This window comes from Periplaneta americana, chromosome 1, assembly GCF_040183065.1.
Source record: "Periplaneta americana isolate PAMFEO1 chromosome 1, P.americana_PAMFEO1_priV1, whole genome shotgun sequence".
Lineage (NCBI taxonomy): Eukaryota > Metazoa > Arthropoda > Insecta > Blattodea > Blattidae > Periplaneta > Periplaneta americana.
Window position 1 is genome coordinate 101830559 of NC_091117.1, and position 27731 is coordinate 101858289.

The 27731-nt window shown below is 35.0% G+C and overlaps 1 protein-coding gene across 5 annotated transcripts in view; it reads left to right on the plus strand.

The window, feature by feature from the left end:
* LOC138698873 (neprilysin-1-like) overlaps nucleotides 1-19171 on the plus strand; it is a 222694-nt gene extending 203523 nt beyond the window's left edge. For 4 of the 5 annotated variants that reach the window (XM_069825079.1, XM_069825084.1, XM_069825092.1 and 1 more), the window contains 2 exons: nucleotides 1072-1230; nucleotides 13445-19171. In XM_069825079.1, coding sequence (XP_069681180.1) covers nucleotides 1072-1230; nucleotides 13445-13603 — 318 coding nt within the window. In that variant the 3' untranslated portion in view covers nucleotides 13604-19171. Of the gene's footprint in view, nucleotides 1-1071; nucleotides 1231-5164; nucleotides 5299-13444 lie in introns of those variants that run through there. The other variant, XM_069825081.1, reaches the window with a different exon arrangement.
* Nucleotides 19172-27731: the final 8560 nt, after the last annotated feature.

Genomic DNA, 27731 nt, shown 5'->3' on the forward strand with positions numbered 1-27731 from the left:
TTTTCTCATTGAAAGAGTAGGGATTGATCAAAACATTTCCTATAAAAGTTGTTTGTTTCGAAGAGCTCTATCAAATGGTACCCTATATGACTCCGACTCCCTTTTGAAATTTTGAAATGATACGTCACTGACCCTATTTCCTGTTAAGGCTGATTGATGAAATAAAGGTCAAATGAAAATTCAAATGTGGTTTAGTTATAAATATTTTCGTCTCGAAAATTTTAATGCACTAGTTTCCGAAATAAATTACTGTTACCCATGGTCTGAATCACCCATTACCTTTTCGTACGTTTTCTCATTGAAGGAGTAGGAATTAATAAAAACATTTCCTATGAAAGTTGTTTGTTTTGAAGAGCTTTATCAAATGGTACCCTATTTGACCACGACTCCCATTTTAAATTTTAAAGTAATACACCACTGACCCTACTTCCTGTTAGAGCTGATTGATGAAATCAAGGTCAAGTGAAAATTCACATGTGGTTTAGTTATAAATATTTTCGTCTCGAAAATTTTAATGCACTAGTTTTCGAAATAAATTAGTTACCAGTGGTCCGAATCACCCATTGCCTTTTCTCATTGAAAGAATAGGAATTAATAAAAACATTCTAAGAAAGTTGTTTGTTTTGAAGAGCTCTGTCAAATGGTACCCTAATTGAACCCTACTCCCATTTGAAATTTCGAAGTAATACGCCACTGATCCTACTTCCTGTTAGAGGTGATTGATGAAATCAAGCTCAAGTGAAAGTTCACATGTGGTTTAGTTTTAAATATTTTTGTCTCAAAAGTTTTAGTGCACTAGTTTCCGAAATAAATTAACTTACTGTTGCAAGTAGTCTGAATCACTCTGTATATTTCAATCTGCAGGCTATACAATAATGCGTCAAATACTTTTCTTACATTTGGTAAAAAAACCTTTTACACTCTCCATTTCAAGTCAAATCTGATTTGAAAATGTTACATACATGTAAAAATGTTGCTATTTTTGCAAGAATTATTTTTAAATAGGGATGGTGATCTTTTTCGTATTGACTGAAATTTAAAGGTGAGGTCTAAGATCTGAATTTGTTGCAGGATTTAACACTAGGCGAGGATATAGCTGACAATGGGGGACTGCGGAAAGCATACAGAGCTTTCAAACGGGCATGGACTCGTGTGAATGGTCTCAATGTGACACTTCCAGGTCTTCCAAACTTCACACCAGAGCAACTGTTTTTCCTCGGTTATGCAACAGTACGTATTCCTTCTTGTCCATGCAATATTACTCTGCTTGTATTTAGTGGCGGCTCGTGATCATTTTTGTTGGTGGGGCCAGATATTTCACAAATTTTGCGATATGCGTTAAATAATGCACCAAGATTTTTTATTTTATTTTAGTTAATTGTTTCTACTCAAAATAATATAACTAAAACTACCACCTACACAATACATGTAACGAAAATTCAACATTAAACTCACCAATTTGCAGAATTATTTATAAAGAAGATATGCTCATCTGCCCTTCTTTCTAGCAAACTTTTCGATGAACCTGTTCTTAAGTTTGGAATTTGATGGAGATGCTCCTTAAGATTCAGCCTGTCTTGACCCACGGTGTTTCTGAGAAATGTTTTTATCCTGTTTAATGTGCTGAAACACAGCTGTTGAAACAGGTGTTGTTAGTGCTATTCAAAGGGCTTTCCCCACTTCAGAGAATGAATCTTCAAAGGAGTAATCCATAAAAAAACTGAACAAATCACACACGGAGGAAATGTCTTTAAATGTATCATTTCGATAGATCACTGACAGTTCATTAATAAATTTTTCTTTCGAAATTGAAGGACAGTAATTTTTTACGAAAATATTAGCCATGTCGGTGGGGAACTTATCTCTATATGAAGCAAATTTCTTTGAATCAATCATATTAAAGCTGCCAAATATATGTGATTGCAGGAAACGTAATTGAATTGGTTGATAATGATATCGCATATTTCTTTGGCATCTGCCGACAGGTTTACTGAGTTTCAGCCTTTTTCTTGGAAGAAGCGAACATTCTTCTTCGTCATCGACATTTATTTCATATCTATTAGTGTTCTCTCTTATTTCCATTACAGCTGACTCAAAATGTTGTAATGCGTCAGATATTCTCAATCTATTTGCAGTTTGCATCTGTATTATATTGTATAATATATCAACATGTTTCATTAAGTCATAAAAGAAATTTAGAAAAACAAAAATTCATTATTACTTAGCAAGTTTTTTAGGCCAAAAGCTTCTCTCACTGTTATATCATTTCATTCATTTGAGTCATCTCCCTCTTCAATCCTTTCGAAGCATTTCAATAGCTCTGCTTTATTTCTCTTAATTGAGGATAGAACTTGGGACTGAAAGTTCCATCGTATTGCTAAAATAGTTAGTATGTGCTTACTGCACACAGATCGCAGTAGGTCACTGCGTTAGGTGAAGAGGAGAAGAATGCTATGAATCCAATAATATTTGTAAAAAAGCAACTTCACTGATTTAATGCGTTATGAACATGTATTTTTTATAACTAAGTTAAGTTGGTGGGCATAGCAGTGAACAAATTTTGCATAAGGAAATGTTTTCTGCATCAAAGTCTGGACCTCACCCTGGTTTCCACTCATTACTGCAGCACCATCATATGCTTGAGCTAAGAGTTTATTTTATAAATTGGAAGGTTGTAGACTTTGTTTTAGAACCTCGCTCAGACATTAGCCATGCGGTTATTCACAGAACAAATGTCTGCGACAGTTGCTTCCTTTCATCACATAGGCTTTCTTGGATGAGCTCCAATGAAGAATATACTTATAACAGTAATTTCGTAACACTTCGTGAATTTCCGTCGGTAGCATAATATGCGATATTGCACGCCACGCACCATGGTAGTTGAGCGCTGAAGTGATTCAAGTTTTGAGGGCCCTTTGACGCGGGCCCAAGCTCACAATATTTAGTGTCATACAATCTTTGACATTTTACTGACACATATCGCATAATGTGATGAAATTTACTGAAACAATTGTGAATCTAGTATACTGTCTTGAACAAAATTTACGTATTTTAAATGCGAAAAAAGAATTATATGGGACGAAATATTGGTGGGGCACGGCCCTGGTGACCCCTAAGGACCAGTCGCCCCTGATTGTATTTCTCATTTATACGGCGGAGAAAGGAACGGTGATCTATGTAATATACTGCATGTAATTCAAAACAATGGAATTTTAAACGGTTAAAACTTAGCTAAATTAATAAAGAAGTCGGTTGCAGACTGAATAATGGACAATGGGCTTTCTCTAACCATGATTTCTGGAGTCCCCTCAGCCTGTTGTCATAGGAGTTATAGTATTTCTTTCTAAACATAAAGTAGTCGAATAAATAAATGAATGAATAATGCTTTCGTGTTTTGAATTAGAACAATGTGAGAGAATCCTACTAGTAAGCTAAAGGACAGAGTTTCTTGCAGATGAATTCCTCATCATTGAAGATAAAGTTTTTGATTATGAAAGTGTTTGTAATTGAAGGAAAAAATCAGACAGTGAGACAGTGCATCTAAAAACGTTACGGCAAGGTGTCACGAAAATTTTGCGCACATAAGTAAGGAAATCTTGACTCCTAATAAGGATATTGAAGTGTTGTTATCCTTCAACTTGAGTCTGCCTGGCTGAAATGCTCAAATGAAAGGATTTTTCCCAGATGAACACTTTGTGGACCAAACAAAAAAATGCTTCAAGTACCGTAAAATGGGGTGAATAGGAACGAATTTTTACTATTTTTTATATCTTTGTGTGAAAGAGTAAAATTAATAATAAAAATGTTTATGTTTTTTTCACGAGTAAAGAAATAAACATTCTTGTAGTTGGTTATATTTACTCGTTGAGACAAAGAAATAAAATATAGTAAAAATTCGTTCCTAATCACCCCATGTACGGCAAATTAAATACTGTCAAGACAATTTTGTTGTTGAAAACATATGAGGAGTTTTATTTTTAAGGAAAGAAAAAAACCTGCTGTATGGAAAATGAACGAATACTCATATAACTGCAGAAATTGCTGCATTTTGACGCGAAAATCATATGTATGATATGGAGGCTTACACAAAAAAAAATTGTATTGAAGCATTCTTTTTAATTTTGTACAAACTGCGTTTTGAAAGCCCGCTCCTCATCTTATCTTACTTATCATTACTTATCTGAAGTTCTTTGAAATGATTTCTTCTGATATACTCTCATACTCTTGAAAACTGTTCGCTTTTCCGAGAAATTCATCTGAAACTCCGGAGTGTGACTGACTATGGTTAAATAATAGGACAAAGGTACAGTCATTATCAGCAGCAACACTACAGCCCTATTCGAACCTCGACTTCCTTCAAGTTCCTCTTCCAGGACTCCCTTTTCCTGGTAACCATCCACCATATTTTAACTTCGATCCTACTCAGATCTTCCACCACTCCATCCAACCATCTCAGCCTTGGTCGTTCTACACTTCTTCCTTCCTCTGGCTTTCATTCCAGTATCCTTCTGGATAGTTCAGTTTCTCCCATTCTTTTCATATGTCCAGTCCACCTCAGTCTTGACACTGTAATAGCTTCATAATATCACGTGATTTGTAAAGTTCTTATAACTCATGATTTTATCTTATTCGCCACTCTCCATTTCTTGCACTGAACAAAAAATATTCAAGATCTTTCTTTCAAATGTAATTAGACATGATATGTCGATCTGCGACAAAGTCCATGTTTCAGAGCTGCATAGTACATCACAGTGAGCAACAAAAGTACAATATAATCACTATTTTTGTAGAATATAATGTAAGTTATTTTTGCAAAGCAAAGTCAAAAGACAAAGCAATAGCATTTTTGGAGGTGTATCAAATTCTACAATTTGGAATTTCTCGTTAGAGACAGGGAGGAGAAGGAAAGATCTTTAACGAGAAATTCTAAATTTTAGAAGTTATTTTTACTTATTATTAACTAAAGTTATAAATGAATAATTAAATTTAGTAAATTAAATTAATTTTCATTTAGAAAACATGTCCTATACCAATTTTGAGGATTATATCTAATCATTAGATTAATTAGAACATATTGTCAAGATGGCGGCCGACTTGGGAAATGTAAATGTAGCTCCCGCATTTTGTAGTAATTTCAATATTCCAAACAACGAATCGTGTACAGGTGTTGCAGTCTGGAAAGGAAAGTGGATAAACTTCAAGGAGAGTTGTTATCTGTGTTGGAAATAATTAAAGTACTGCAAGAGGATGGAAACATTCTACAGCACCAAGGAGAGGTTCCAATTTGTAGGCCTAATTGCAGTACCGCGAAAGAAGAAAGTCCTTGGAAACGCTTGGATGGACTATAGCAACAGGTAAAAAGGGGACTAAAGCAAATAATTCTAGAGAATTTCACCATACCGATCGACAACCGTTTCCAGTAATAGTAAATCGTTACGAAGTGCTCCAGAGTCAACAGGAGAAGGAAAGTGTGGTTCAAAGGAAGAACGAAAATGGCGGAAAATGTAAACAAAGAAGTCTACCGAGTACAAAGAAACGTTCTGTTACAGTTATTGGTGACAGTCATGCGAGAGGTTGTGCAGAGAACATAAAATATCTTAGTAAAGTGCTGATTAATGTTACTGGTTACGTAAAACCCAACGCTAGCACTAAAGATAAAGTAGAAAGTGCCAAATCTGACATCACGAAATTAACAAAAAATGACTTTGTGGTAGTGTGGGGAGGTACAAATGACATCAGCAAAAACAATGCAGCCCATGCTATTAGGAACCTGACGTCGCTTGCAAATAAATGCAGTCATACAAATGTCCTGCTCATAAGTGCTCCACCCAGACATGATCTCATAGCTTCATCTTGTGTAAATAAGGAAGTCAAGTCATTTAATTGTAGACTGAAAAAAAGGATGGGAATCTTCAAAAATGTTAGGATAATCGACGTAAACCTGGATAGAAATAAATTCACTAGACATGGACTTCATCTTAACAACAGTGGGAAGCAACAAATGGGAGAACACATTATGAATGAAATATTGAATGTAATTGGGAGTGCAACGAGGGACCCCATCGTGATGGATTGGACCAGACCGGATACAGAAGACTCGACAAAAGAAGCCGATGTCATCGAGGGAACAGCGGACAGGGGAGACTCGGCAGAAGAAGGCGACGCCAACAAGCGAACAGCAGACAGGGGAGACTCGACAGAAGAAGACGACGCCAACAAGGGAACTACTGACAGGGGAGACTCGGCAGAAGAAGACGACGTCATCAAGAAAAGTGCTGACAGAGAACTACCCGAGGAACTGGATGCTGATGAGGGAACTGCGGATAGGGGAGAACTGTCCAAGGAATCTGAAGCTGACAAGGAAACTGCTGATCTTCGTAAATCTCAGAGGAGAAGGATACCTCCTAAAAAGCTAAGTGATGATTTTTTATAAACAGATCAATCAATAGGATAGATAATATTGGTAAATTAATTACACTTGATATGGCAAAGACTTCTGGTAATACTAATAATATATTCAACTCCACTGGTATGCCAATAATGCATCAAAACTTTCAATGCCTTAAAAATAAGTTAAATGAATTAGAAGTACTATTCAGTCATGAATTACGAGATATAGATATTTTATGTTGTACAGAACACTGGCTAAATGAAAAAGAAGTAACTTTATTCCATATTAAAAATTATAAACTTGCAAGTTCCTTTAGTCGCACAAAGTATAAAAATGGAGGCTCAGCAATATTTGTAAAAGCCACCAGTAACATATCTCATATTGAGAAAAGACAAACATACTACCTTAACCGAAAAAAGGATTTTGAACACGTAGTAACAGAAATAAAATACTCAAATTATTGTTTCACAGTAGCCTGCATTTATAGATCACCAAGTGGATCTTTGAAAACATTTCTTGAAAATCTTGAAATCCTATTGCACTCGTTAAAAAACAACAATAAACCATTAATTTTATGTGGCTATTTCAATATAGATTTTTCAGAAAACAATAGTGCAGCTTCTGATTTCAGATCACTGATTCATTCATTTAACTTAATAGAGACTATAGATTCCCCCACACGTATAACTCCTACATCACAGACATGCCTGGATCAAATAGTTATTGATAATGATTTCTACCCATTCTCAGCAGAAAATATAAAAATGGGAATTTCAGACCATAATGCTACATTTTTACATATAAAATTAGAAGCAAATGCTGAATCTAAAGCTAGTAATAAGTCCGTCAGCTATAAAAGATCATTTAATGAGTCAAATATAGAATACTTTAAATCTATGCTCCTAAAAAAGACTGGTCTGATGTGTTTAGCAAAACAGATGTAAATGAAAAATCAGTGGAATTCATTAACACTGTAACACATTATTTCAATATCGCATTTCCAATTAAAAAAATTATTCTTTCAAACAAAATGAATAAATAAAAAAATTGGATAACGAAAGGAATCATAATTTCTTGTAAAAGGAAAAGACAATTGCACAATATATGTCAATATACAAATGATTTAAATCTCAAACTATATTATAAAACATATTGTAACATCCTAAAAAAGTAATCCATAAGGCAAAATTAAATTACAATCAGGACTTCATTTTGAGAGCAGAAAATAAAAGTAAAGCAATTTGGGGTGTGGTAAAAGGGAAACCGGGAAAAAATCAGACACAGCAAAAGTCAATATTGAATTATTAAACAATGGTAGCTTAATTAAGAGTCCACATAAATTAGCTGAAGTGTTTAATAACTACTTTGCAAATGTTACGCAAACTTTAGAACCTGCACCAACAAGGAATCCACAGCCAACCTTTCAACATATAGGGAATAAAAGTAAAATTTTTTTAAAACCAGTAACCACAGAAGAAATTCACAAAATAATGGGAAACCTAAAATGTAGCCTGGCATCTGGAATTGACGAAATCCCAGATGCAGTAATAAAAGCTTGTAATCATCTTCTAGCTCTGCCAATGACAGACATCTGTAATTTATCCTTAGTCACTGGTAAATTTCCAGAGATCTTTAAAGTAGCAAAAGTTTGCCCAATTTTTAAGAAGGGAGTTAAACAAAATATTGAGAACTATAGGTCTATATCCCTATTATCTGGGTTCTCGAAAGTCCTTGAAAAGGTTATGTACAACAGATTAATCGCATTCCTAGAATATAATAATATACTGTCAAATTCTCAGTTTGGTTTTAGAAAAGGTAAAGGAATCAATAATGCTGTAATATCGTTTATCGAATCAATCCTCAATGCTAAAAACAATAAAGAACAAACCGTTGGACTTTTCCTGGACCTTAGCAAAGCATTTGACATGGTTAATCATGAAATTCTAATCTGGAAACCACAACAATTTGGCATAAGGGGATTAGCAGGGAACTGGTTCATCTCGTACTTAAGCAATAGGGAACAGGTTGTACAAATTGGCTCAGTAAAATCAAAATCCGTTCCTATGCCCCATGGTGTCCCTCAAGGCTCAATTCTTGGTCCAATATTATTTCTCCTATACATAAATGATCTCCTGTTAAATATAACTGAAGGGAAAACTGTCTTATTTGCAGATGACACAAACATAATACTGAGTGATAATAAGGAAGAGAACTTGCAAATGAAAATTAATGCAACATCAACGAAACTAGACAAGTGGCTAGCAAATAAGAAGCTTAAATTAAATGTAAATAAAACTGTCTATGTATCTTTCAATCAATATCCAACTGACCAGATTCACATAGTTCTTAGTAATACCATAATTAAGGAAGTAGAATGCTCTAAATTTTTAGGTATATGGATAGATTCCAGTCTAACATGGGAAAAGCATATACAACATCTAACTGAGAAGCTGAGTCGCTTATGTTATGCTTTTCGAGTCCTTGCGAAGATATCATCCATGGAACTTTTAATATCAGTCTATTTTGGATATGTTCATTCAGTACTATCATATGGCATTATTACTTGGGGATCTTCACCAAAAGTGACACAAGTCCTCAAATTGCAGAAAAGAATACTCAAAATCATTAAAAAAGTTCCTATTCGGACTGAAAGTATAAAAATTTTCAGAGAACTAAAAATCTTACCTGTACCCTGCATATATATTTTAGAAACAGTGTGCTTTATTCATCAAAACATAGATTTCTTTAAAACAAATTCAACCTATCATGAGTATAACACCAGAACATCCCAAAACATACATCTGAATTACCACAGACTTACCAGAAGTCTTAACAGCATATCACATAGAGGCAGCAATTTATATAATAAATTTCCACAGAAAATCAAAGAACTTAACATAAGAAAATTCAAAAAAGAGGTAAAGAACATTTATTAACATATATGCCATTTTGCACAAATGAATATCTAAATTTAAAATTTTAGAATTTAACGTTTCTTGATACTGCCCTTGACCATTTATGTTTCAGGTAACTCAGAGTTGAAGAAAAGACAGGGAAAAGCAAAAAAGAGAAGATACTAGATAGAACAGTGGAGACTGAAGATCAATTTGCATGTCACTCTATATTAAACTGTTAAATTTATTTAGAATTAAGTCTATTTTTGTATTATATTATATGTTATGTCATTTTTCTTGTGTACTGACGACGCCATGAATACTTGTAATTCTATTCGGCTAATAAAGATCTAATCTAATCTGATCTAATCTAATACAAAATAAGCTTAACCAAAGCATTGAATTTTAACCCCAAAATATTTAAATGTAAACCCACATTATATGGAACTGCTATGGTACTAAAATATTTTGTGATACTGAAAAATGTTCCTAAATTAAAACAAACAGATCAACCAATGGTCAAAATCTATGTATAGTGATATGATGATGATGAATGCCGTAAATTCAGAGAAAGTTGAACTGTCTGTGAGAGAAGCAGTCACCTTAACTGCGAATAGGAGCAGATGGAGAGCTCTCGTATTCTCGACACCGAAAGGTACAAGAACCATATCAGAGTCTCTAACATTGATTCTGTTATTGTGCCTCACTTATTAGATCTTTTACATCCCTATAAGAAATTTTGACTAGGTACTGAAGTCGTTGTCGTCATCGTCATCTTCATCGTCGTCACATCATCATCATCATCATCATTATCATTCCACGTGTTAGACCTAGTAGTCTATTACAGTCTCATATCCATAGTTTTTTAAAACTTTCTAAGTTTTTGCGACCTCTTGGAACATATGATAATTCGTGTTGGCAAGCGAGTGTGAGACATTCTAGCAACATGTTCTTTCCAGTTCAGTCTATATTGATTTATGTCTCGAATAAATGAGTCTATTTTTAATTCTTTGAGTATGTTCTCATTCCTTCTGTGATCAAGCAGGGAATAGCCAGAAGTTCTTCTCAGGAACCTCATTTCCGCCACTGTAAGTCTTCCTTCATCTGCTCTCCCGATAGTCCATGCCTCGCTGTGGTATGTAAGGACTGGCTGTGCAAGAGTTTTGTAGATCCTAAGTGTGGTGTGTCTTTGCACTTGAAAAGGTTTGAAAACTTGATTGATTACATATATTAGTTTAATGTACCGAAGTACATATGATATTTCCATCCAGATATTCTGCGTCATCATACGATGAAAGAGTAATAGAACGGAGGAAAAAAAATATATATATATATGATATGCGTAAATCATTTCGTGATTTAAGACGGCGCTTATTCCGTCGGATCCTGGCCAACTAGTCACTCATAACGAGTGCACCTCAGCACATGTGTGGACTTCGGTCCTACGTTCATAGATATCTATGACGTAGTGCAGAGGGCGGCCACTAGAGGGAACCCAAGAGTTGGAACTTAATCAGAGACAATTCTGTCCGACGCCGGGTGGTATCCAGTGTGGCTTAGTGGATAAAGCATCAGCACGTAGAGCTGAAAACCTGGGTTCAAATCCCGGCGCTGGAGAGAATTTTTCTCCGTTCCATTACTCTTTCATCGTTGATTGATTACGCCTAGGATCTTAATGAATTTAGAAATGTTATGCTTCATATCTTCTTCAACAAATGAAAGGTTGTAACCGAGGTAATTGAATGAATTGAATCATTCTATTAATACTGTATGTTATTTATACAGATTTTACTCTAAATTGGCTTTGTCCTAAAAATGTCATTACTGGTATTTTTGTTTTCTGTGTTGAAATTATTATATTAAATTTGGAGGTAATATTCTCTAAATTATGTATAGCATATTGGAGTTCAGATTCTGTAGTTGCAATAATAATTTGGTCGTTTGCAAATAATAATGTATTGAGGTAACAATTTTGTTGCAATCTAATTCCAGCGTGATAGTCTTGTCTTCATAGGTGGATAATGTGGTTCATATAAATGATAAAAAGAAGTGGAGAGGGATCACAGCCTTATCTCACTTCTTGATTAATAGGAGCCCAGTATGAGAATCTATCACCAATTTTTATGGCAATTTGGTTAGTTTTATAAATGTTATATATAGCATTAATTAGTTGAGTAAACAACCCAATGATATAAACGGTTTTGGTAAATGATTTACTAACTATGCCAGCAAGTTTAAGACGAAGCCCAATCTGTGAAGAATGTAAACATTACAGACAGTGGCTCAAACTTTTGAAAAAATTTTGAGTGGGCTCAAAATTTTGAATTACAATAAAATATCAAATTCTCCCTTATATGAATCATGATATATGTCTATTTACAACAGTGATATAAAATATATAATGACAGAAAAATTAAAGTTCTGACAATCTTTTTGATAAGTCGATAAAAATAACCGAATACAGATAATAACTTAATTAAACCGTGATAAAGAGTTGTGTAATCCTGTGAATAACAAGATTGTGATTAAGTTATAAATTTAAGTTTCGAGTTGCAAATGGGTTTCTCCTCACTGCATTTCTTCCTATAAACTCGTCACAAACATCTTCTAAATCCAACTTTTCGCTATCCTTGTGTATATTTAAAATAGCATTGTGATTAAGTCGCTTCTGGGACATTGCTGAACGCAGAAATGTTTTTAGCCCTTTCAACGTGGAGAAAAATCTGTCGGCTGTAGCTGTGGAAACTAGCGTAGTCAAAGTCAGGCATATAAATTTAATTAATTCAGGCACTTGTGACTTCGTCATCGAGAATACACCTGACAATACTGACATCGTCTTCTTTTCCGATAACAAAGTTTTCCACTGTATTTAAAATTAGCTTTTCTGGAAACGCTCTTTAAGGGATCCTGTCACACAATCTGTAAGTTCAAAGAATTTACTCCTAAAATATTCCTTCGCATCACTAAATTCATGCAGTGTGTGTTGATGATCGTCTAGGCTGCAAGACACTTTCCTTTGCTTCGGGGTTCTTGGTTCTGACAGGTCCAGCTCATTTGCTCCTCTCATAGTTTTGTCCCATAACATTTCACATTTCACAGTTATTACGAAAAGTTTGGAATGTTTTTATCAAATTGTGAATGAGAAAATTTGCTTCATGGAAATCAAGGTTTACACCTTGTAGTTTTATATTTGTTGCATCCAGGGTGGTAAATACCTGTGTCATCATGTTTAAATAAACATAATGTTCAGTTTACTCAAGTAGTTTAGGTAACCGGAACCTTTAGTACCAGCATCACTTTTACAGTTTTCAGAAAAATCTGAAAGGAACGTCATGATAGTGTGTGTGTGTGTGTCTAATGCCTACCCACTTCACTTTGCGTGATTCGGGTTCCACTTACTGCGAATAGATGGCAGGACTGTGACCCATTTTCAAATTGCACACCACATTATGCATGATGTGTATCTGTGAAGAGTAATGTTGTGTACTAGAGTGAGTATATGTTAAGTTTAATGTAGGGAATGGGTGAGGATGATGATAAAGGTGAGTAAGGAAGAAGGGGAAACCCAGTGCCAGCACATAGCCTACTCATCCGACTGATGAATCACTATCAACAGTAACATATGCCTTCGCTTCATATGCACTGCGGAGAGATTTGGGATTTAACTCAGGCATATTGGTGCACAATTTAGTGATTAGAAGTTGTGCACTGCCATCTCTCCTAGTCCCAAGGTAGAAATTTTACAAGAAAATTTCTGACCCTGCCGGGAATCGAACCCGGGTTGGCTAGTCTGGAGATGGACACACTACCACATAGCTAACTCAGTGGACTCGTCTTGATAGTTATCTGTCAGAGATTTTAAGCAGTGAATCACATTGGACAAAACGGTCTTAAATTTTATTCTGAGCCATGTGCATTTGTATCTCTTAAGATTGCATCTTATTAAGCTTCAGAGAAAAATGAATAATTGGTGAATGTCGATCAAAAAGAAGTATGAATTTGCTTCAAATACATATTTTATGGTTTTATTTCTGATGATACTTTATTTGTATAGACATCCTGAAGCTAAGATTTTGTAACTATGCACTCTATATTAGCCTAAAATTCATTATGTGAAGATCATTTAACGTTCATAAATATATTATAATTATTGTTGCAGCTTTGGTGTCATGCAGGTGATGAATATATGTTAGACGTCCATAGCAACCACAAGGATCGAGTTATTAGACCTTTGTCTAATATGAAAGAGTTCAGTGAGGCATGGAACTGCAGTGCAACATCTCCAATGAATCCTCAGACGAAATGTGTGTTATGGTGACATCTTACTGTAGCAAAAATGCAGTAGTTATATATCAGATATGTATATCAGCATTTGAAAATTAAGACCCTTATTATGATGCTAAAAGCCTTATAAATTTTCTCCCAGGAGTTTAATGGGAGGAATACTATATTTACACAATTTTATATTAAAAAAAACTCTTGATTATCCGTGTGCAGATTATCAACTTTGCGGGTTATTCGTGCACTACTGAAGTTTATTTTTGTCACGAAATTAGATTACATGTAAACCAATCTTAGAATTAGAATGCGCAAGTCTTAAAGTGACCTTGGTTTAAAAATTGTCTGTCTGTAACAAGCCATTTCTTCCCACTTTATTTCCCGATACAAATGTGTTTGTAACATGTTTATAAGACTGACAATCAGATGAAATGATTACTGTACTGATTAATTGAAAACTTGGTTACAATCTTTGTTATCCTTATCATTCTGTCCTGAATATATAACCTTACAGTAAGGAGAACAAAGTACAAATGTTATGAAGTGCAACCATATCAGTGGGTAATTAAAATCCCATTGTTTCCACATAATCTATAACAGTATCAACACACTCCAAGGCTTACTGTTGAAAGCGATAATTTTATTGAATGTATTAAATTTTATTTTATTTTATTTAAATTTCACCACCAACAGAAGCAAGCTTCCAATTATAGGTGGTTTACATTGATACAATTTATACCGTATGCAAAATACGTAATAGTGAAAAAACAAAACAAAAGAAAGAAGGATACATAATAGATGCTAGAATATATTATTGCAATTAATATTAGTGCCAGATGTCAATATAATAGTGCAGAATTATTTCAAAATTAGAGTAAAGACATTGTAGTACACTTATTCATAATTTAAATATCTAAGGAGACAGAACAGAGTGGAAGCGTTTTGTGAAATCAACATGGAGTCGACATGCTCCATAATGTTCTTTGATTAATTGATTGATTGAAGGAAATATGGTTATTTTAAAAATTGTATGAAATTTTGTAATTGATAAACTGAAATTAATTGAGGATTACAATTTAAAGACAGAGAGTTGTAAGTATTACACATAACAAACAATGGAGAGTTCTTGAAGAAAACAGTTCTAGGAATTGGAATAACAAAAGGTTGTCTATGACGTAATTCTGTTTTTTTTTTTTACATTGAACTGAAGAAATTTAAGAAAATCCAGTTATTCAATATATCAGTGTTCCACAATCTTTTTGTACTCACGGCACATCCTAGACATGCCTAGACTTTATATGGCACACAAAAATATTAATCCCCTCAAAAATATATGATGTGACTCTCTTAATATAATTACGTAATATGATCAAATTTATTATTATTATTATTATTATTATTATTATTATTATTATTATTATTATTATTATTATTATCAAACAGAAATCGACTCTTGCATTTATTAACAATTTATGAACTTTAATTCACTGTAGAAAGTACACATTTTTCTATTACCAATATTAAAGTAAATAACTCTACTCATATTTTCAATATGGCTGATCCGTGGCAGAATTGTTGACAGTGCAAGCCTAAATTTCTTCATCGATGGATTTGAGTCTCTCCCTCTTTAATGTTTTAATTTCAGTTAACGTCGAGAAACCCAGTTCACATATATATGTAGTTGAAAATGACAATAACATATTAACTTTTACTACTTCGTGTATCACAATTTTCAGAGGAGATGGGAAAGACTTAGCAACAATGGCTTTGCTGTGAATGAGACAATGGTCGCTCGGTATGTTACGATAATACTTCACATACTTCAGCCACGAAACCTTTCATAGAAACGGCTCCATCTGTAAAACACTAACGCAATCCTCTCATGTTAATTCACTATGGACCACATATTCATTAGTTGTACGAAATATTTCTTTACCGGTTGCTCGCTCGGGCACTTCTCTGCACAAAAAAATGCAATTAAATCCCCATCAATATTATACCGAATGTAGAAAAGAAGTTGTGCATGACCGTTAATATCGTCAATCTGAAGTGAGAACTTCTGACTGCTCTTTATTTTCTCCTTCATAATGTCTTGGATCTCCCTGGACATGTCACTAACTCGGCAGCTAATTGTGTCACCAGAGAGAGGAATTTCATTTTAATTAATTTTATTAATTTCTTACAATAATAGGTAAAAGTTCGCGTCACACCTTTCACCTTGTGGAGGCACACCAGTGTGATGCGGAACATTGCAATATACAATTAACAGTCTTATAGAGTAAAATTTGGCTATTTATTAATCGTCTAGATTTTAAAGTTTTATAATTAAATTTAAAAAAGTGAGTGATTATACGAAATTTGCTTTCCATTAAAGATGACATGTAATGTTTTTTTATAATATAAGTACGGTAACGTAAAAATCTCTTCTGTAGCCTTTATATTTGCATCTGATGGGACTGGAACTGAGGTGACCATATTATAGATGCATACTCTAATTTACTTCTGTGTAGAGTTTTATATAGAGTCTCAATAGTATTTATATTTTTAAATTCTTATGTATTTCTGATTATAAATCCTAATTTTTATATGCATTCATTACCACGTGATTTAAGTGCATTTTAAAACATAAGTTATGTGTAAAATGAATACCAAAATCCTTAAATGATTCTACAAATGTTTGACATATTAAATTTTCGAACACAGTACGAGAAAGAAAAGATTCGTTCTGCAGTAAAAAGCAAAAATCGTATTATCCATACACATTTGTCTGGTGATTAGCTCGGATAATCGAGAGTTTGCTGTATTTTGTTTCATAATTGTTTTAAAATTTGTAAAAATATAGAGTATTACGAAATATACTAGTATTTTAATGATTTAAGAAACACTTTTCAAAGTGAACTCCTAATTTCAATTTATAATCTTTATTCAAGGATGTTACACTGTCTTTAAGAAGTTCAGGTAAAAACGTATTCAACATTTCTTGTGATCTTTGAGTTCATACAATAGGCATGGAAGCACTGACAGGTGAGTATGGAATGACTATTTTAAGACAGATTTCCTCACAGTTTTAATGTTTAATTTCATTATTTCAGAACGAAATACAGTAACTTTAGTCCTAGTAGGCTACTCATTCTTGCAATACAGTATAATAAAAACAATGTAAATTTTGAACCAACAGAATGGAATTAACTATTATTTACTAATTACGGTATCATTTCCTTGAGCAATAGTGTAGTCAAATTGCATTCATATATGGCTATGATATATTAGTAGATATTAAATAAAGTAAAAATGTGTCAATGAAGTTTATAAGATATAACTTATTATGATACGAATCAGTACTTGAAATGGATTGGTGAATGCTGATGTACTGTATTGAAATTTCTTTCCACCTGTGCAGTTCGCACCAACACTCTTTGTTCAAGACATTGTATACTGGTACCGGTACTAATTTGGTAAAATTAAAAACTATACTGTAATGGAAGTTTAACTATAATCAAACACCTTCGTTAATTATGATGACCATTTCATGACAGTGCCATGTTGAACAGGATATTTAGGAAATAGGACATTCAGTTTTATTCTTACTGGTACTATGGTATGTGTTTACAAATCATTCTTGGAATGATCAAGTTCAAAAAACGAGTAATAGAAATTTTTTTCTGTATTATAGAATCAACTAACTTACTCTAGTTTAATTATGATGTATTGTTCAAATTTGAAAGCAGTCCAAGTTTCACAGCCATACAGAACAACCGGTAATATAACTGTTTTATTTGGACTCTCACTTTGAGAGAGGAACAGAGATTGAGGGTTTTTGAGAATAAGGTTCTTAGGAAAATATTTGGGGCTAAGAGGGATGAAGTTACAGAAGAATGGAGGAAGTTACACAACGCAGAGCTGGACGCATTGCATCCTTCACCTGACATAATTAGGAACATTAAATCCAGACGTTTGAGATGGGCAGGGCATGTAGCACGTATGGGCGAATCCAGAAATGCATATAGAGTGTTAGTTGGGAGGCCAGAGGGGAAAAGACCTTTGGGGAGGCCAAGACGTAGATGGGAAGATAATATTAAAATGGATTTGAGGGAGGTGGGATATGATGGTAGAGAGTGGATTAATCTTGCTGAGGATAGGGACCAATGGCGGGCTTATGTGAGGACGGCAATGAACCTCCGGGTTCCTTAAAAGCCAGTAAGTAAGTAAGTATGTTCAAATTTGAACCATTTGAATGTAACTGGATCCCTATTAATGAAGAAACGATCATGCCAAATTGTCAAAGACTGTAAAGCCAGACACATAAAATTATATATTATTGTATTATCTGTGTAAAGAATATTTAATGTACATGGTTTTATTATATATACAGGATGGCAGTGAAATAACATGCTTACTTTTCTCAGAAAAATGTTTTTTCCCAAATGTTTAACACCTTCTTATCCTGTAAAGGTAAGCGTTCACTACATCGTATCGCACTGCTCGTACGAATCGCACGCAATGGATATTTTAAGTGCAGTGCGTTCACTATAACGGCTTCACCTCATCGCCTCATCGGATTCTCCTATCAGCTGTTTAAAACATGACGTCGTACGATATTGACAGGAGTTGAGGTTAGGTCTTTTAATTACGTCTGTTAGCGAATAAGAATTTGTAATTGCTTCATGCGTCTTAATTGAAGAGGAAGAAACGAAAGAAATATTGGTTACATAATATATTTGCAAGAAATGACTTGATTACTGTAATGGGAACGCCTCAAATTATATAATTCTTCGCAATTTTCTACACGCGAAATAAGTTTTCCGTCTGCCATTTTTGCGCGACATTGAACATGGCACAACATAATAGTAACAGTTGATCAATTAAAATTGATTTATTAAAGAAGGCCATCATCGCACGCATCGGAAAAGTTGCCCATCCGAGAAACGTGGACGGATTTGCCGTGAGGCAATGCGTCCGATACGATGTAGTGAACGCGGTTACATAACAATTACAGCAAAGTTAGTCTTTTTCCGATCCTGTGATTCTTCCGATGCGTGCGATACGATGTAGTGAACGCTTACCTTAAGTATTGCGAGTAGGATCGTGATTTTTGTCCATATCAATAGAAAATCTAATACGGAATCATTTATCTCTTGGCATATTTCAAATTAGCATGGATGATTTTCGTGTAAATTTAATTTGAAAACCACTAATTTCAAGCCTCTGAATGATGCGAGCAGATTGCAACATCGTAGCCAGAAAGGAAGATGAGAGGTAGTTCACTAAGGTAGAGAGATCTGAGTTCGTTGACCTCTTACATCTTTAAAACTTGAAGAAAGACGACTGTATTAGCGGTGATGTTGCCGGACTGCTGAATCTTCCAAATTAATTTTGCAATTAACCGTGCATTTATTCTCAAAACATAACATAGGTTTTCTGTTCCTTTAAATGTACCATATCGTCCTTTTGAATCTGCAAGGTTACTTCACTTCCACTCTGTATGTATATTAGGGAATTTCACATATATTTAAAACTGTATCGGAATTTCTTCATTTTCATCTTGAACACTGATATGTATTCATGCATAAATTATCTAAAAATAAAATTAATATATTACTGAACATGAGTAATCGTGCATCTTAGACATAGTTCATTAAAATGATTGTGAATGTTCATTATACTGAAATAAAACACATGTAAAAAGAATAAAATTGTTGGCTAATTGGGACATTGAATTTTTTGTTTTATCCTTCATCATAAAGATATACTTCACATATCTATGGCACAATTACAAGTTACCAGTTATTCTAACAATAATAGTTATTTGCAAAATAAATAAAAGATAAACCCATACACAGATACGAACCTAAAAATATACACTTTTATTACATCGAAAACTTTTAGCAAAACTTCACATTAGCACAATATATTATATTCCTAAACACGTGTAATTTCTAACCTGCAGTCCAACATCAACAAACAACTCTCCTGGACTTCATTGATGCAAAATCATCAATTATATCATCAAAATTTAAAGGCCTAGCAAAATCGCTCTCCAGACTAAGGAGGTCAAGGTTACTCAGTCGTTCTTGACACATTGTTTATCTGAATACATTTTTTTTATTTCCTTCATTTTGCTGAAGGATCTTTCAGCATCAGCAACTGTCACAGGAATTGTATAGAATATCCTAATGGCTATACAGATATTTGGAAATAAACTGACCAGTTTTAATTCCTCAGACTATTTAAGAGATTCATAGGTTTCAGTGGGGTTGGCCCTAAATTAGAGGCATGAATTGATTTTAAATATTTCGACTCATCACTGATCTATTTGTTAATGTCTTCATAATATTTTTCACGCAATCATATTAATATCTTCCAATTTTTTCTGTCTCTCCTTGTGCTTCTCAGCTCCTGACTTATGCCTGTACATATCCATTGTGCAGTTAAGCTACAACCGGTAACATTAATGAACAGAATTTACTAGACAAACGACAACGAAAAGACGAAAGTTTCGACACGAAACATACAATCTACTGAAAAGGAAACGTGATTCTGCGACTTTGGGGGGAGAATCCACTAGCATATTGCGGTGGGCCAGCAGGGGTAGTTGTACAAGCGACGGGAACATAGTTCAGGCAAATGCTGGGGCCCTGAAGTGTCGTGTTTGTGAACGTTAATGTGGGAAACCGATATTCTATTATATAAAAGTCAAATATTTACATATGAAGTGGTAATTTGTATTAATTCTACTATTGTTGAGTTAATGTGTCAAATTTATGTAACAAATATTCTTACAAAATGTTATAGGCCTAGTACCCGTATGTATCTACGAATAATTATTCATGATAATAAAAAGTAATCAGACTCACTTAATCTGACGGGCCCTTACTGCTCACGGGCCCATATGCACTCGCCCCCTTTGCCCCTCCTTGTCGGCGGCCCTGGTTATTACTATTACAAATCACTGATCTACAATGTCAATGAAACTGCCAAACATAATCTTGTGTTGACTGTGCTGTCGCGTCTGCCACCGTGTCCGTTTGAGAAAATCCAAATATACAGCCTTGTCTAAAGCTCCATGCTTTTGCAGCACAAAATAAATCGTATTACCTAAAAGCCACAAGATGGCGTTTAGTTTAGGACGGGGTGAAGTTTGAAAATTGGGACGAAGGAACTTCTTGGGTGAACAGTTGATTAAATCTAAGTTCCGTACATAACTCGTGGCAGCTTCAAAAATGTCAATAACTGAAGAACATGTTGAGATGCGGTGCAGAATAGTGTCCTGTTGTTGACACGAAGGACAAACTTCCGTTGGACTCGACCTGATGGAGAAAAGACGAGTGCGTGTGGCCACCACATCATGTACTGACTTAGACCAGGTGGAGCGGACATCAAAGGACAAAGCAGGGGAGCTGATTTTACGCCAGAGACGATCATATTTCACATTCGTTGTATACGCATTTGTAGTGAAGGAGACCTTCCTTTAAGATTCTGGTACACTAACTGTTCAATTCTCGTGTTCGGGTATGCACTTAGTGAATCCATGTAACATCATTCCAGCAAATAAACTTGAAGATATTGTAGCGACCTTGGAATTACATGAAGATCAAGTGGATTTCGAAGATCCGATGTAAGTGACCAATGTTGGAGCCATGCAACTGAGTAACAAGAATTAGAAAGTTGAATCCTTCTCCCTCTGCTTAGGAATAACGCAAGAAATTTGTCTATGACATGTATTAAGGCAATACCACCTTATGATGGACTACAGGTTAATGTTGACATAGACACCCGAAACACACAACCTTCCCAAATATACCAAGATATTGCACAGTAGTTAATTTGTCGTGCATACGTATTTGTTAATGGTAACACTTGGGCTAGATACCAACACTTGGGCAATATATACGTTTGTACTGGCCAGCTCGATATAAACACGAATCGAAAAAATATAAGTCTTGCGCTATTACTTTAATCTTTTTAACAATTCCCTTCCAATTGAGATGTATCATCTCTCCTATAGAAGCCGAAAATATAATTCCAAGAGTTTTGATGTTAGTCACTGTTTGCAGTGGAGGTATCTGCGGAAGCACTTGCCACTGTCCTATTGGAAGAATCTTGGATTTTTGCTCCTTGATACGTAGCCCTGAAATGTTACTGAATTAATTCAGTTATAGTTTTAAGTTGTGCAACATTCTTTTCATTTGAAAGCAAAACGCTGACATCAGCATACGCAACTACCGCTAACTTCTGCTTCCTGAGGAAAATACCAGTAATAGAATTATGCAATTTACATATAGGCCTAAGTGGATTTAGTACTAAAGTAAACAATAACATAGAAAGAGGACAACCTTGTCTAATAGATTTAGTGGTGTTGATTGTTGGTAAACGAAAACCATTGATTTGAATCTGACTATTAATTCCACTACCGGTACCGGTATAAAGACATTTGAAGTAGGAGATAAAAGTGTCACTGAACCCGTACCATGCTAGACACTGGAACATGAAATTATGATTCACGTTGTCGAAGGAACGTTCAAAATCGATGGAACATAATAATCTCTTGATTTTATCTTCAAGCGAAGGAGAAACACAATATCTCAGGGAACACACCACATCAAAGATAGTCCGCTCAGAAGAGCCATAGCAGAGGCGGCTCATAAACATTTAATGCCTAGTGCCAGAGATAAGGATAAAATAAACAGTAATAATATTATTATTATTATTATTATTATTATTATTATTATTATTATTATTATTATTATTATTAAACTCATCAAAATGTATACAACTGTACACACAATCCAGACAAATTAGAGGAAAAATGCACACTTGTCAGTTAACAGACAAGCATTCCATCAATAATATAACGTAATTTATTTATTTACTTGGTTAGTTAACGACGCTGTATCACATTGAGATTATTTAGCGTCGATGGAATTGGTGATAATGATATGATATTTGGCGAGATGAGGCCGAGAATTCGCCGTAGATAACCTGACATTTTCCTTATGATTGGGGAAAACCTCCGAAAAAACCCAACCAGGTAATCAGTCCAAGGGGAATCGAACCTGCGCCCAAGAGCAACTCCGGATCGACAGGCAAACGCCTCAGCCGACAGAGCTACGCCGGTGGCTCGTAACGTAATAGTAGGAGGAGTTGAAACATCAGTAGTGTGGTAAACAATGATAGAAACATAGTCTATAATCATTAGTTCCTTTTTATTTGTAAAGAGATATCATTTTATTTTTACTAAAATTTCTAATATTAACCTGGCTATATCTTTGGATTAACGGATGAGAACCGGAAACACCGTTTGCTACCCCCTTCCACGACGGAGTTCGATGATACTGGCATAAAATACAAACAAATCACTTTACTAGGTGTAGGAGGGAAGAAAAGTGGTTCATCCATTTACGTCAAATAGGAAATAGCGCGATTTTGAGTTTGATAATTTTTATTAGTATTTTGTTTTATCGAAATACAGTACTGTATTAAAAATAAGTGTTTTTACTCACTCCATTCGGACGTATTCATTATGCAGTGTATATTATACCTACTGATTACAGCACATTAGCATACAATATGAAGTTAAATAAAAAAAATAATCATAATATAGATATTTAAACACAGGGGCGGCTTTCAAAGGGGGGCTGCGGAGCTGCAGCACCCCCAGACATTTTGGTTCTTGTCTCGTTTTTTGTTGTGAAATACGTTTATTATACAGTCTCTATTTAGCGGCTCGAATTTTTTAAAAATTTTCGCTCTCATTTACATGCACGCAATCGTTAGTGAAGTCACTTCTCCCCTGGTGCTGCCAGAGCGAAACCAGAGAGAAGGACTATAGGGTGAAGCCACTTCCTCCCCTGGAGCTGCCAGTCTCGTCTCGGAAGCTTTGCGCGTTAGTTTTACCCCTCCCCCTGCTAGCCCCTTGCCGTGAATCCAGAGTTTCCAGGCGCTGCAAAATTTGCAGCTGTTTGTCAGTAGCGCGCAGTTTTAAATACATTTTCTTTAACGTTGTGAGTGTAACAAGTGCGACATTGTTTAATTCTGTACAATATTTATAGTCTACTCAGTTCAGTACCTTAACAATTCAGGAGAAATGTGAAATTAAGTGCCTATCAGTTGAATCTCATAATGGAAAGAGCCGCTAAAAAAAATAGCCTACAAAGCTCGCACATTTTTTGCTAATGTATCCAGTATCCCTGCTTTCTTCTCTCAATCTCCACACAGTCTGTATTAAATTAATGTGTTTGAATGACAATTCCATCAGCTGGGGCAACAAGATGGAGTTTTAAAGAAGAACAGTAAATGTTGTTCATGAGAAGAAGGAGCCATTGCTAGAATGTTTTCAAACCATAATGGAATCTGAAACATCTAACAACATCACAATACATGGGGCAAGCGCCCTGGTGCGTACTCTTGAAGATCCCAAATTCAATATCTGGCTCAGTTTTTTTTTTCCCCCCATTTAATAAATGGCATTTATTGATGTATCATTTAGATATATTATACAACCAACTACAATAGTTAGATATTTCTAAGGTTCAAATCTGCATATAAAATTAAATTATGGTTTATTTAGCGACACTCGCAACTGCAGAGGTTATATCAGCGTCGTTGGTGTGGCGGAATTTTGTCCCGCAGAATTCTTTTAAATGCCAGTAAATCTACTGACATAAGCCTATCTCATTTAAACACACTTAAATGTCATCGACCTGGGCCGGGATCGAACCGCAACCGACTATGCTACCGAGGCCGACTCTGCATATCAAGCTTTGTTAATGCCATACAGCATGGGCGTCCAAAAGGATCGTCTGCACCGAATCACTTGCAAGACGCTACTTGCATAAGCTCATGACCTTGGGTGGGAGGGTTGAAGATGTAGGTAGCGACAGGTGAGTTAACTAGAACAGTGGTGGTTTATTGTAAGCTAGACATCATCGGGGAAGTTTGTGTACTTTAACTTGATTCAAAATCACAATTTGTTAATTAATACAAATAAAAATTCAAATAAATACATAAACTATAGGCGTTGGAATAGTGTGATAACTACTCGTAGTATAAACCATTAAATAGATTCAAAACACTTTGGAAATAAACTATTATGAACTACAAGGCCCATGTAAATGGAAATTAAATACATAATCATCATTAGTCTGATGTAAAAATAAACCAATATTTATATCTAAGTATAATAATGAATGAAATGTATTCTGCTGAAATTAGCCTCCTTCAGTTTCACATATTTGTTTCAGCAATATTGCATTGAAATCCGGAGTTACACCACACATTGGTCTGTCATGCGGGTCCTACATCTTGACTTCGCGCCGTTTCGAATTTTGTTTATAATATTATCCATGACGTGCTGAAAATTCAAAGTTTTCTCATAAAGGGCTTCTTGATGAAAAATGCAATGTACTGTGTAGAAATTTGATACATCTCTTTCGTTAAGAAATCCTGTCTGCCAATTAAACCCTTTTTCTCGGCAATAATGGAACGGGCCCCATCAGTTGCTATGGACACTAGCTTTGACTACTGTAAATAATTATGTTTATTTATGCACAAGCAAAGGTCATTGAATATTTCTTCTCCAGTGGTGTTACTTTTTAAAGGAATCCGGTCTAATAAATATTCAACACCTCGTATAAATACAGATAACTATGCCGTACCTATCAAATCATTGCTTTTATCACAAGCAAGAGAAAATGTAAAACGTTATGAATTGTAGCATCAATCTGCCTAGATATGACAGATATTTCAATTCTTCGTGCAACAGTTTGTCGAGAAAGGTGTAAATTGTGAAAGTGTTGCAATTCTTTGGGGCACAAAACTTCTGCGACTCTAACCATACATGTTTTTACAAACTCGCCTTCCTGAAAGGATTTGAGAGATTCGGCTATCTCCCATGTCACAGTGTAACTAACAAATCTTTTTCTGTCATGTCAGGTGCAGGAACGTCAATATGCAGAGCATGCTTATTTAACAGGTTACTCAATTCTTTTGCCCGATCTACTCCTGGAATAATGAAGGAATATGCATAATAATAATAATAATAATAATAATAATAATAATAATAATAATAATAATAATAATAATAATAATAATAACAATAATAATAATAATAATAATAATAATAATAATGGTAATATAATATTCAATAACGCTAATATAATAATATTTATAATAATCAATAATACATTTCATCTCAGCATATTGAGAATGCCATGCAACAAATGACGTTTTACATTCCCTCGAAACATGTCGGAAATTATCTTGGAACATATAAGACATTTTATATTTTCACCATCATCAAAGGAAAGAAACTCTATAATGAAGAAATAATATAATTCGACTTATTTGACAGCTTTATTAAAATGAATTCAAAATTCAAAGAAACTCTAGTTCCCACTCTACATTAAATTTGGAGGTCGAAGGCTTGGACAAGACATTCGTAAACCACCTTACAAATCCGGTACGCCCGCCACTGTCTTGTTTACTGTATCAAGCACACGCTATGGCAGTCAGGGTGCCTTACGAGGGAGGAGGGCGAATGGAGGGGGTTACATTGCAGGTTGCATAGTGACTACACGGTGATTCGCGAATCACCTTTTGGACATCTCTGCCATACAGAATAGTGCACAGTAATCTTGAGCAGCGAGATCTGTGAAAATGAAAACCCTAAAAAGCGTCGTTAGGTCGAAGGGATTCAGACAAGAGTTGCGGCAGCCAAGGATGTGTGTGACCTCATTTTCACACAAGCTAACACCCGATTCCACTTCATAGATCATCTGATATTATCTTCTCTTCTGTGTCAAGAAACATTTGAATCGTACAAAAGCTCATTTCCTGAAAATGACTTAAATGTATGTTTGAAGCTTTTTCCAATGGTTGATAAAGATAAACTAAAAACGGAACTCACTGTGTTGTATCAGAGACAAGAATTCAGAAATATCAGTGACGCAGTCAAGCTCTTGCAGTTTCTTATATCTGAAAATTTGCAGGCCTCACTATACCAATGACAACTTCCTTACCAGAACGTTGCTTTTCGTGTTTGAAGAGAGTAAAGTCCTATCTTAGAAATACGATGATAGAAGAGAGATTGACCGTATTAGTTATGTTTTCCATTGTAAAGACTATATTAAACGACATATCGGATTTTAATAAGAAGATGATTCAAAAGTTTGCAACCTACAAGACAAGGCGCATGGAACTAATCTTTAAATAAAGTAAGTTGCTTGGGTTTATTTTCGTATGCAGCCCCCCTTAATTCAATATCCACGAGCCGCCACTGTTTAAACATTTTTTTTTTAAATGATGACCTTCATTTCGATACAAGCTTCAGTTCTTTTGTGCATATTATCGCACTATAGAGTATTGTACCTATAGTTTGACAACTTCAGGTGAAACCCCGTAAAACACGCCAACTTCTGGAATCTCTCTCTTCTTTCTTCTCTCTCCCTCGCTCCTCGTCATTCAGTCACCAATCACCACGTAAATATCTGAGAGGGTGTGTGTGTGGGCATCGTGACCAATAGAAGAACCACTCTCCAGTATTACCACAATAACGGATTCTTCATTTTCGCCTCGCTGTCGGCTAGGAAGATTCCATTATGCTAGCATTGGAGGCAACTAGTCAACCTTTTAATGCTTTTGTTAGTAGGTTTGACAAACTGTGAGTGGACCTGCAAGTACATAGTGCATAGTGCTCTCTCCCTTCCCCCCGTGCTTTCTCACTTGCTCCTCCCCAAGACAGCCAGCGCTCACGTAGTAACTCGGTCAGGGTTTCAGTTCGATTTGTCAATCTATAATTCCAATTACCAGTTTCGTCCTTCATACTAGTAGGCTAACTCATGTTGAAATAATTCTGTACCTACTCTATAAAAAAGTACCTTAAGTACTGTAAATTGAATCTTCACTTCTGCCTGATCTGAAAAGATAAAATTATTCAGATATGCTATCTACTGTCCTTCCAAGTGGTTTTGTCGCAGAGTCGTAGAAAGGGGGGAAATGACGTGACAGTTAATTACTTAACGAGGCCCTTTTATTTAAGTTATTTTGAACAGTTGTACAGTATAATAAATATTACGTAGACGTCCAATTCCTAACAGAAATTAATGTTTTCAGAGAAGAGCCAAGACAGCTCAGCCACTAGTCTTTACAGGGGGGGGAGGCGAGCAGAAGCG